The sequence below is a fragment of the Pristiophorus japonicus genome, chromosome 19, assembly GCF_044704955.1.
Source record: "Pristiophorus japonicus isolate sPriJap1 chromosome 19, sPriJap1.hap1, whole genome shotgun sequence".
NCBI classification, from domain to species: Eukaryota; Metazoa; Chordata; class Chondrichthyes; family Pristiophoridae; genus Pristiophorus; species Pristiophorus japonicus.
Window position 1 is genome coordinate 60,819,055 of NC_091995.1, and position 12,103 is coordinate 60,831,157.

A 12,103-nucleotide genomic window follows, 5' to 3' on the forward strand; every position below is an offset into this window, starting at 1 on the left:
GGGGAGGGGTGGGTGCAGACACTGGGGAGGGGTGGGTGCAGGCACTGGGGGAGTGGTAGGTGCAGACACTGGGGGAGGGGTGGTTGCTGACACTGGGGGAGGGATGGGTGCAGATACTGGGGAAGTGGTGGGTGCAGACACTGGGGAAGGTGTGGGTGCAGCCAATGTCAGCGAGTCACCAGTGATCCTGAGATCATTTCCAATGATTTCTGTCTGGAGTCTGATCCCAGCCCCGGGACAGGGATCATTTGATTCCAGGATCAGCTCTTTTCTGAGAGCCGTGGGTGGCTCTGAGAAGAGCCTTTGGGTTCAGATATTTAAAAGTTGCTCTTCTTATTTGCTTTTTGGGCGCTGCTTTCTTGGTCTTTGCTGATTTGGGTGTGGTCTTTGCCCTCGGTTTCTCCACCTTTTTGGTCACCTCACCTTTGTGCCTGTGGCCTTCTTGGGGTTCGGGCTTCTTCGCCGCCGCCTTCTTCCCAGCCGCCGCTTTCGCTGTCTTTTTTTGCCGTTGGTGTCTTTTTGGTGCTCGTTTGCTTGGCTGCTGGTTTCTTGACTGAAACATAGAAACAAAGAAAGTTACAGCGCAGAAGGAGTCCATTTCGGCCCACCGTGTCCACGCCGGCCTAAAAGTAGCCACACGGCCCTTGGTCAGCAGCCTTAAAGGTTACATATATACCTATGAACAATGATGGAAAGGCAAAGAGCACGCAGTCCGCATCACGCAAGTGCGACACCCCTTATACTGAAACATTCTACACTCCACCCAACCAGAGCCATGTGATCTCCTGGGAGAGGCAAAAACCAGATAAAAACCCAGGCCAATTTAGGGAGAAAAAATCTGGGAAAATTCCTCTCCGACTCATGCACGCGATCGAAACTAGTCCAGGAGATCACACTGGCCGTATTCGATTCCCTACAGTCCTTACCATTATATCTGCGCCGTCCAACAAAAAATCATCCAGTTTAATCCCAATTACCAGCTCGAGGTCGGTAACCCTGCAGGTTACGGCACTTTAAGTGCCCATCCAACCATCTCCAAACAGTGGTGAGGATTTCTGCATCCACCACTCTTCCAGGCAGTGAGTTCCAGATCCCCACAACCCTCTGCGTAAAGAAGCCCCCCTCAAATTCGCTCTGAACCTTCCACCAACCACCTTAAAACGATGCCCGCTCATAACAGACCCCTCCACCAATGGAAACAGGCCCTTACTATCCAATATGTCCAGGCCCCTCAATATTTTGTACACCTCAATGAGGTCTCCACTCAACCTCATCTGTTCAAATGAGAATAAACCCAGCCTATCCAATCTGTCCTCAAACTAAGATTCTCCCTTCCAGGCAGCATCCAAGTAAATCTCCTCTGCACCCTCCCTAATGTAATCACATCCTCCCTATAATACGGTGACTAAAACTGCACGCAGTACTCCAGCTGTGGCCTAACCAAAGTATTACACAATTTAAGCATAACCACCCTGCTATTTTATTCTATGCCTCGGCCAATATCGGAAGCATTGCGTATGCCTTCTTAACCACCTTATCAACCTGGCCTGCTACTTTCAGGGATCTGTGGACCAATGGTGGAGCTTTGGAAGCATGGCCTATTCAGTTGGAGCTGTGCTGCTGAGAGAGAAGGAACTCCCTGCTTTTGCTCCTGTCTCGAAAGCCTGGAGTGAACCCTGAGAACAGCCCAGGAAGAGGAGGAGAGGGCTGTCTAACTACAACTCAACATCCAGAGGGAGAGGAGGAGAGCTGAAAATTTATCATTTATTACAACTACAGAGAGTTGGAGAGAGGGGGAAAAGAACATCCTGAGAAAACACCATCCAGTGTGGAAGGAGGGAGAGCCGTTTCTACAATCTTCGACAGGTGGGTGTGTTTTGGTGCATTCCCCGAAAGACTTTGTTGTATCGGTGGGGGGAGGAAAGAAGATAACTTGAGGGCCAGAACATCGCGGGGGGTATTTGTGTGTGGATGTGTGTGTGGGGGTCTTGCTTACAGCTCGGCCCCACACACCACTGAAGCACCCCTCCCCCATTGCCTAGCCTGGGATAGCTGGAGCTACCTGGCTGAAGAATCATTAATTACCCTATTTTACATCGTTGGGAGTGTGTGCCTGGGTGGCTCCAGCTACCCTAGGTGAAGACATCTTCTCCCCCCACCCGAAGACCATTCTACAAAGATTGTGTTTTTTTTGCCATCTGGGGAGTGCACCCCAAGAAACACCCACCCACCGCTATGAGGGGAGACCTGCCCTCGCAGCTTCCCTCTTTCCCACCCCGCTCTCTCTTTCACTCTCTCTCTCTGTTTCTCCCCTCTCTCTCTAAGAGCCCTTTCCTCCTAATTATAAAACAATGAAGACAACTGAGCAGAGGGAGCAAGGCCCCTCCCCATTCGTTAACTAGGGGAGAGGTGTGCCTCTTTTAGAGCTCCCTCTGCTCAAAACACCAACGAGGCCAATTAAAGAACATTAAGGCCTGTGACTTTGGGGTGGGTGTGGCTCTTAAAGGGACCCCGTGATGGCGACTCCATCCACGCCGGTGGCAGGGCCAGCTAAGACTTATGCTCAGGCGGCGTCCACATCCACGGCGCCACCTGCGCCTCCTGCTGCCCTGCCACCATTCAGACTGATAACAAAAAAACACGGGGTCAAGAGCTACACTCACCCCACAATGAGCATTGAGGAGTGTGTGCGGGCGATGGCTGGAGTAGTCGGCCCCTCGGCCATTGTCGCAGCCTCCAAGATGTCTGGGAAGGCCGTGTTCTTCCTGGGGTCGGAGCGGGCGGTGTCCCTGGCCCTCGAAAAGGGGCTCACGGTGGGCGGGACGTTCCTACCGGTGGACCCTCTCGAGGCCACCGCGCAGAGGGTCATCATTTCAAACGTCCCGCCCTTTGTTCCCGCTGAGCTCCTCCTCCCTCACCTACACCAACTGGGGGAGGTAAGGTCGGGGATCAACCCCATACCGCTCGGCCTTAGGGAGAACAGCCAGCGCCATGTGTTCTCCATCCGCCGCCAGCTCTTTGTCCGGCTGGCGCGGGAGGAGACGACGGAGGGGAACTTTAATGTGGTGCACGAGGGGACTGCCTACCGCGTCTTTTGGATGTCCGACGGCGTGCGGTGCCATGCCTGCAGGGAGGTGGGGCATGTTCACAAGAACTGCCCTGCCTCCAAAGCCGCCAAACCACCAAAGGCAGCCAAGGCTGGCGCCGCCGCCACCCCTCCCCCTAGTAGAAGTCCGTGTGCCGGGAGCTGTGGGTGCGCGGGCATCGTCGGGGGCCTTAGTTTTCACGGCCTCCGGCGGGGGGGAGGGAGAGGGTCCGATCGGAAGGAAGGCGCGGAGGAAGGCGAAACATCTCGAGGCAGGTCCCCTCAGTGCGCCAGACAGCTTGAACACTGCGCTCAGCCCAACCCTCACATCGGCGAGCGCGGGGTGCCCTGATACCGTGCCCGAGCCCTTGACGAGTATCACAGAGGGGCTCGGGTGCGGGCAAGAAAAGAAAAAGGGGGGGGGGTGGAGCGGGAGGCCTCGGCAGACATGGAGGTCTCCGTGCCTCCGCGCCCCCCCAGGAACAAAAGGAGGCACCGCTCCAATGAGGCGGAGGGGGAACAACATCCCTCCGCGGAGGAGTCGGTGCCTGCCGCGTGTCCCGTGTCCCCCACCAGCGCCCCCAAACTGCGCCGTAGGCAGGAGGAATCTGTCCCCGGGGAGGGTGAGACAGTCGAGGCTGCCCAGCCTCTGCCTCCCGGGGATGGCGTGGAAGATATGCCTGTCATGGGGGGCGCGGGGCCAGCGGAGGAATGCATTGCTGCTGGGTCGATCGTCCCGGGGACTGAGGCGGGCGGGGCCGAAAAGGCCGAACCTGAGCCCGCCCAGCTATTAACCAACTTCCCCCGGGTGTCGCTCGGCCCGGAAGAAACGGAAATTATGAATAATTTTAACGATTCTGTACACGCTGGGCCGGGGGGTGGCGGCAGGGAGGGGGAAGAACAACAATCCTCGCCCCCTACTTTGGAGCTGGGGTACCTGGAGGACCTGGAACATTACCTTGGCCAGGTCTCTCCGTGTTCCCCGGTTCCTGGGACGGAGGAGGAACCCCTTCCGCTGTCACTTCATCACCCAGCACCACTTTTAAAAGAGCCCAGTGGGGACTCCTCTGTCGACGATCCTGGGGGTGGGATCGGGGCAGAGCCAGGGCCGGATGGAGCGGCCGGGCCGTTTGCCGTACCTCATCCGGAGGAGGACGGGGACTCGGTGGAGGACGCGGGTGAAGATCTCGAGTCCATCGCCAGTGAGGCGGTGGATCTCCTCGTGCCCGCCGCTGAGTCCCCCCTCATTCCTGTAGAGGAACTCCGGGACTTTTTGGTCCAGAGCCAGGGTTGCCACAACCGAACCCATCTGGCCCGGGAAAGATGGTCCGAGCCGGGACTGCTCGTCGCGTCCGTCCGCGCCGCCGCTAAAACCATGGCCGCGGGTGGGCCCTTATCAAAGGTGCAAGGCCTTGAGCTGCGCCGGCTCAAAAAGTTCCTCGCTGGGCTGCTGAAGGAGTGGAGGTCAACAAACGACTCCACTCTCCCCCCCACAATAGGTTAGGTAGAGGTTGCACTATGCATTTGTCATGAAGATAACCATAGCCAGCGTCAACATCAACGGCGGCAGAGAGGCACACCGTAGATTTAGCAATTTTTCGCTCCTGCGGGAGGGGATATATGCGGTGTGCTTCCTGCAAGAAACCCACACCGTTCCGGGAGACAAAGCCACGTGGCTCCTGGAATGGCAAGGAGAGTTCCGCATGAGAAACCTCACTACCACTTCTTGTGGGGTGGCCATCTTGTTGGTCCCGCATTTTCAGCCGGAGATCTTGGGGTCGAGGAGCCCGTGCCAGGCCGCTTGCTGCACGTCACGGTTCGCCTGGGGGACGTGCCGCTCCATCTCGTGAACGTGTACGCCCCTCAGCCCGGACCGCAGCAAACGCGTTTCTTCGAAGAGGTGTCCGCTCTTCTTGGCTCCGTCGACGTCGGCGACTGCATTGTCCTCGGGGGGGATTTTAACTGCACCCTCGAGGTAAGGGACCGCTCCGGTGCCCCGCAGAGCATGACGGCGATGGAGAAGTTGAGGGACCTGGTCGGGTCCTGCGACTTGGTGGACGTCTGGCGAAATCTCCATCCCGACTCCAGCGCCTTTACTTGGGTGAGGCCTGGAGTAGGATGGTCCAGAGTCGACCGCCTTTACGTGTCTCGGGCATACGTTTCCTGCGTCCCGGCGGCCTCCATGCGGCCGGTGCCGTGTTCGGACCACCACCTGGTGTGGGCGGAGCTCGCTTCGCTCCACGCGAGGACGGGGTCCGCGTACTGGCATTTTAACAACCGGCTGCTGGAGGACGTGCGGTTCCAGGACTCGTTCCGTCGTTTCTGGGCCGACTGGAGAAGGAAGCAGGGGGCTTCCCCTCCTTGAGGCTATGGTGGGACGTGGGCAAGGCTCATGTCTGTGTCTTCTGTCAAGAGTACGCGAGGGGGTCGACCAAGAGGCGGGCAGCCAGGGTCGGGCGCCTAGAAAAAGAGGTGCTCGAACTGGAGTCCCGAATCGGTCAAGTCGTCGAGGACCCGGCCCTGCGGATGGTGTACGAAGCAAAGAAGGCCACGCTGAAGGACCTGCAGCTCATCGGGTCCCGAGGCGCGTTCGTGAGGTCGTGGATCCAGTTCCTGCGGGATCTGGACCGCGGCTCCCCCTTCTTCTACTTGCTGGAAAAAAGACAGAGTGTCCGTAAGCAGCTCTTGACGCTGCTGGCCGACGACGGCTCTCTCGTCTCGGATCCGGAGGGCGTCAACAACAGGGCCCGTGAATATTTCGGGGCTCTGTTCTCTCCGGAGCCATCCAGCGAGGAAGTGTGTAGAGTTTTGTGGGAGGATCTGCCGAAGGTCAGCCCGGAGGGCACCAAAAATCTGGAAGCTCCGCTAAGCGTGGCGGAGCTGGCTGGCGCCCTCGCCCGGCTCTCGAGGGGAAAAGCCCCGGGGCTGGACGGGCTGACCGTGGAGTTCCACAGGGCATTCTGGGACGTCCTGGGGTGCGACTACGTGCGGGTCCTGGGGGAAAGTCTGGCGATTGGGGAGATGCCCCTCTCTTGGCGCAGGGCAGTCATCGTCTTGCTGCCTAAGAAGGGCGATCTCCGCCTCCTTAAGAACTGGCGCCCGGTCTCCCTCCTCAGCACGGACTATAAAATCTTCGCCAGGGCGATGTCTGCTCGCTTTGGCGCCATGCTGGACCACATGATCCACCCCGACCAGTCCTACACGGTCCCGGGCTGGACAATCCACGATAACATCCAACTGGTCTGGGACCTCATCCATCATTCCCAGGAGGCTGGTCTGTCAGTCGCCTTCCTATCTCTTGACCAAGAGAAGGCGTTCGACAGGGTGGATCACGACTATCTGTTCGGGACTCTGCGCGCTTTCGGGTTCGGGACGCATTTCGTCGCCCGGATCCGACTTTTGAACGCTGCCGCGGTGTGTCTGATAAAGGTTAACGGGTCCTTGACGGCGGCCCTTCGCTTTGGGAGAGGGGTGCGCCAGGGATGCCCCATGTCCGGCCAGTTATATGCCATCTGCGTGGAGCCTTTCCTGCGCCTCCTGCGGACGAGGTTGACGGGACTGGCTCTGCAAGGGCCGGGCGTGGAGGTCGTCCTCTCGGCTTACGCCGATGACGTGCTCTTCGCGGTAGAGGATCCCGCTGACCTGCGGAGGATGCGTGAGTGCCAGGAGATTTACTCGGCCGCATCCTCTGCCAGGATCAACTGGGAGAAATGTTCTGGACTCCTGGTGGGTCAGTGGTGGGTGGACTCCCTGCCAGAGGAGCACAGGCCTTTTGCCTGGAGCACGACCCATCTCCTCTATCTGGGAGTCTCCCTTAGCCCCAACGAGGAAGCCTGGCCGGCGAACTGGCAAGAGCTGGAGGCCAATGTCATCGCTTGCCTAAGGCGCTGGATAGGACTGCTCCGAGTGCTGACCTACAGGGGTCGAGCGCTAGTCATAAACCAGCTGGTGGCCGCCATGTTGTGGTACCGGCTGGTCACTTTGACCCCTCCCCCTGCTTTTGTCACCAAGGTACAGAAGAAGCTGGTGGACTTCTTCTGGAACAACAGGAAGCACTGGGTCTCTGCCGTGGTCTTGAGTCTCCCGCTTGGGGAGGGCGGTCAGTCGTTGGTGTGCGTTAGCACCCAGCTCACGACTTTCCATCTTCAGACCCTGCAGAGATACCTTTACGTCGAGCCCCCTCCTGCGTGGCGTGCTCTGGTGACGTATTTCTTCCGCCAGCAACATGGCCTCAACTACGATACGCAGCTCCTGTTTGTGAGCTTGGGGGGCGTCAGGACCGCCCTCCAGGAGCTGCCTGTCTTTTACAAGGAACTCACCAGGGTCTGGAACAAAGTCTCCACCAAGCGCAGCTCTCCACCGGCTGGAGTGGCGGCTGTCCTGCACGAGCCGCTGCTCGGGAATCCGTACCTCCACGACCGAGGTTTTAGGTGGCGGTCGGACGAGAGGGCTGTGGCTGGTGAGGTGACTAGGGTCAGGGACCTGCTCGATGGCGGAGGAGTGGGCTGGATGGCGCCAGACACGCTGGCGTGGCGCCTAAATTCTGCCAACGTCCGCCGCGCGGCCGATGCCATCGAGTCGCTAAAAACACCTCTGGGCCCTGACTCTGTTAGGTGCATCGAGGAGGCTCAAGCACGTGGGGAGATCCCGTCCGAACTGACCCTCGGGGGCCGGCGCCTCACTACTTGAGCCGCCTCGAGGAAATCCCCTCCGTGCCTTTCAGTTCCGCGCGGAGGGGTTTCCTGTACGGGCTGCTCCTGCACACTCTCAACTTTGCCATCCTCGCCTGCCATCCGGACACGCCATGGCGTACCATCTTGTCGTCTGGAGGAGGTGGGGGTCCCCGATGGAGGACACTCTACGCGGGAGTCCTCCCAGTATTTATCGGGGACTTGGCCTGGAGGGTGGTGCACGGAGCAGTGCCATGCAATAAATTTTTAAGCCGGTTCACGGGCTCCCAGGTCGCCTGCAATTTCTGCGGTCTGGAAGAGTCCGTGTTCCATGTTTTTATTGAATGCACGAGGTTGCAGCCCCTGTTTTTTTATTTAAAGGGGCTGCTCCTGAAATTCTGGCTGCACTTCAGTCCCACACTCCTGATCTTTGGGCACCCTGTGCGGAGGGGAGCGGGTAGGTCCGAGGGCCTCCTCATAGGACTGCTCCTGGGCACGGCCAAGGGTGCCATCAGCCGGTCCAGGCAGCGGGCGGTCGAGGGGGTCGTTCAACCTGACTGCCTGCCTCTCTTCCGCGCGTACATCCGCGCAAGGGTGTCCTTGGAGATGGAGCACGCAGTGTCCACTGGTACGCTCGCGGCCTTCTGCGAGAGGTGGGCACCGGAGGGACTGGAGTGCATCATCACGCCCGGCAACCAAATTTTAATTTGATTTTATGTTTTAAAGTTTAATTTGTTTTAATTGCCGGTGTTTTTTAGTGTCCCCCTCCCCTTTTATAGGGGGCACTTGGAGGAAAAATAAATGATTTTAGTGCCCAAAAAATAACTTTAGAAAAAAAACAAGAAAACAAACAAAAAAAAACACGAAAAAAGGGCCTTGGAAATGTTGCTGCGCCCCCCAGATCGGGGGGATACGATTTAATGATTTCCTGTTTTAATTTTCTCCCAAAAAAGAGTTCTGTGGACAAGCACTCCAAGGTCCCTTTGTTCATCTACACTATTAAGTGGCCTATCGCTTAATGTGTATACCCTTTCCTTAATACCCCTCCCAAAGTGCATCACCTCACACTTCTCTGAATGAAATTCAATTTGCCACTGCTCTGTCCAGCTGACCAGCAGATTGATATCCTCCTGCAGCCCATGACTTTCCTCTTCATTATCAACCACAGAGCCAATTATAGTGTCCTCTGCAAACTTCTTAATCATTCTCCCTATATTTAAATCTAAATCATTGATATATACCACAAAAAGCAAGGGACCCAGTACTGAGCCCTGCGGAACCCTACTCCAAGCATCCTGCTGCTTTCTTTGCTGCTTTCTTGGCTGGAGATTTCTTGGCTGGAGATTTCTTGGCTGGAGATTTCTTCACCTCCCTTCCAACTTTCCCTGGGGTTTCCTTCTCAGCGACTTTGAAGGATCCCGAGGCGCCCTTGCCCTTGATCTGCTTCAGGGAACCATTTGTCACATTCCTCTTGACACTGAACCTGATCTGGGACCCGCGCTTCTCCACTTCGACGTCTTTGGCCGCCAGAGCCTTCTTTATCGCGGCCAGGGACATCCCCTTGCGATCACTGCCATCGGCCACAACCTTGAGGATCTGTTCGCTCAACTTGGAACCGGCTGGCTTGGAGCTAGGAGCTGCCTTCTTCTTCTTGCTGGGAGCCTTGGTTTGAGAGGCAGCGGCAAGAGGAACGGTTTCGGCGGCTACAGTATCAGTCATGTCCGCGACTCTGTGGAAAATCTCTCTGACAGTCAGAGCTGGGTCAGAAATGAAACGAGAGACGGCGACACAGAGCAACTTAAAGGCAGCGAGCGGACGGGGCGGAGACATCCTGCTGTCAGCTCCCCGCCCCTCCAGCCTCTCTGTGTTTCTCTCTCCTCACTAACTCTCCGAATCCAATTCAACTCGGGCCCTCCCGATTCCCAGACCGGCCTCTTTTTGTCCCCATGACCGGGATGTTTGCTGTCGAGAAAGTTCCATCCGAATTGAAGGCAGCAATTTCGATTTAAACCAGTTTCATTGCTGCACTGGTCGCGCTCTCTCAGCCGATCACGGATATTTTCTCTCCTTTTCGACTGAAACTTGAAATCAAATCAAGCTTTCTGTTTAATTCCCGCTTCAGGCCTGAGCAGGGTAGCCGGGTGATCCTGTGGCAGGGAACTCCTTAATAGATGTAGGAAGAATGTTCCCAATGTTGGGGAAGTCCAGAACCAGGGGACACAGTCTAAGGATAAGGGGGAAGCCATTTAGGACTGAGATGACGAGGAATTTCTTCACCCAGAGAGTGGTGAACCTGTGGAATTCTCTACCACAGAAAGTTGTTGAGGCCAATTCACTAAATATATTCAAAAAGGAGTTAGATGAAGTCCTTACTACTAGGGGAATCAAGGGGTATGGTGAGAAAGCAGGAATGGGGTACTGAAGTTGCATGTGCAGCCATGAACTCATTGAATGGCGGTGCAGGTTAGAAGGGTCGAATGGCCTACTCCTGCACCTATTTTCTATGTTTCTATGTTTCTATTCCCATAAAATAAATTGACAGATAAAGTGAAAGGCCCATACTCACTTGCCAGTAATTGACAGGTACAGGGTAAAGACCCCCCTTCCACATCAGAAACTGACAGGTCCAAAGCAAAGCCCACTTTTAATCAAGCAGAAATAGACAGGTACAGAATAAAACCCAGACACCCATAACAGATATGGAGAGATACGGAGAAAGGCCCACACCAACATACCAGAGATAGATAGACACAGAGTACAACTTAGACTCACATACCAGAGACCAACAGATTCAGCATAAGCACTCACCTCCATAATAAAAATTGACAGTTAGAAAGTAAAACGAATGCTCTATCAGAAATTGGTGGTACAGAGTAAAACAATACTAACAGACTGGAGAATGAAGGGGATGATGTATAGCTCACATTCACATAACTTAGATGGACGGATACAACACAAAACACACACTCACACACCAGGAATGGAAAGATACAGAATGAAACCCACAGGCAATCCCCAGAAATTGACAGGTACAGGATAATACCCGCACTCTCGTATCAGAAACTGACATACAGAGTAAAACCCTCATTCACATACCAGAGATGGACAGATACAGAGTCAAATCCACACTCCCACACCAGACACCCTCAATATTAATTGTACATTTACCTGTCAATGGATCAGAGAGTGAAAGTGTCAGTATCTATCCTATAATCAGCGGTCAGTCCCACATTGACACTGCACCGGAGGTTGAAAGTGGCAGTTTCCATCCTACACTCACCTGTCAATCAGAATATGTCACATAGTGTCAGAAAATGACAGAGGCAGTATCTATCCTACACTCACTTGCCATATATTGTAAGATAATGACAGAGGCAGTATCTATCCAACACCCACCTGTCACATAGTATCAGAAAATGAGAGAGGCAGTATCTATTCAACACTCACCTGTCACATCGTGTCAGAGAATGAGAGAGGCAGTATCTATCCAACACTTACCTGTCACATAGTGTCAGATAATGACAGAGACAGTATCTATCCAACACTCACCTGTCACATAGTGTCAGACAATGAAATAGGCAGTATCTATCCAACACACACCTGTCACATAGTGTCAGAGAATGACAGAGGCAGTATCTATCCAACACTCACCTGTCACATAGTATCAGACAATGACAGAGGCAGTATCTACCCAATACTCACCTGTCACATTGTGTTAGTGAATGAGAGAGGCAGTATCTATCCAACACTCACCTGTCATAAGAATCAGTTACACAGAATGGGAGAATAACAGGGGCATATAAAAAAACACACCTGCCTATCCAACTCTGCCTCACTGTACCAGAAAGTGAGAGATGCATTATCTATCCTATGTTAACAAATATATTCCATAATGATAGCAATATCAGAGAATGAGACGTGCACTGTCTATCATATATTCAGCAGTCAATCCTACAATGAAACAAAGTACCAGAGAGTGAGAGTGACATTTTCTTTCCTATATTCTCTCTCAATCCCCTACTGATACACTGTACCAGAGAATGACAGTGGCAGCCTCTTCCCTATATTCTCTCTCAATCCAACATTAACACACTGTATCAAATAGTGACAGATAAATTATTTTTCCAAAAATGAACTATCAATTCAATTGGTCACACTGTATTAGAGAGTGGGAGTTAAAGTATCTATATACTGTATTCAACTGACAATCAAACACTACTACCCAGTAACAGAAAGTGACAGGTACACTCGATCCTATGGTCAACAACAATTCCCAAAATGACCGGGGAGTGAGTGGCAGCTATTTCCAATACACACCTGCCAATCCCAGACTGACACACAGTACCAG

General features: G+C 54.4%; 1 protein-coding gene across 1 annotated transcript; it reads right to left on the reverse strand.

The window, feature by feature from the left end:
- Positions 1–244: 244 nt before the first annotated feature.
- Positions 245–9,474, reverse strand: LOC139230242 (histone H1-like). Its single transcript, XM_070862073.1, has 3 exons — positions 9,041–9,474; positions 7,250–7,382; positions 245–553 (listed from the first exon to the last, which is right to left on the reverse strand). Exons 1-3 carry the CDS (start codon positions 9,472–9,474, stop codon positions 245–247), a joined length of 876 nt encoding a protein of 291 aa, XP_070718174.1.
- Positions 9,475–12,103: the final 2,629 nt, after the last annotated feature.

Bases quoted from the DNA above. Each gene is read 5' to 3' on its own strand.
- LOC139230242 (XM_070862073.1), bottom strand. From the start codon at position 9,474: ATGACTGATACTGTAGCCGCCGAAACCGTTCCTCTTGCCGCTGCCTCT. The intron at 7,383-9,040 runs GTAGGGTTCCGC...TGTAAAAGACAG, and splicing joins AAAGCAGCAGGATGCTTGGA to GCAGCTCCTGGAGGGCGGTC. The intron at 554-7,249 runs GTATCTCTGCAG...TCTATGTTTCAG, and splicing joins GGAGGGGGCTCGACGTAAAG to TCAAGAAACCAGCAGCCAAG.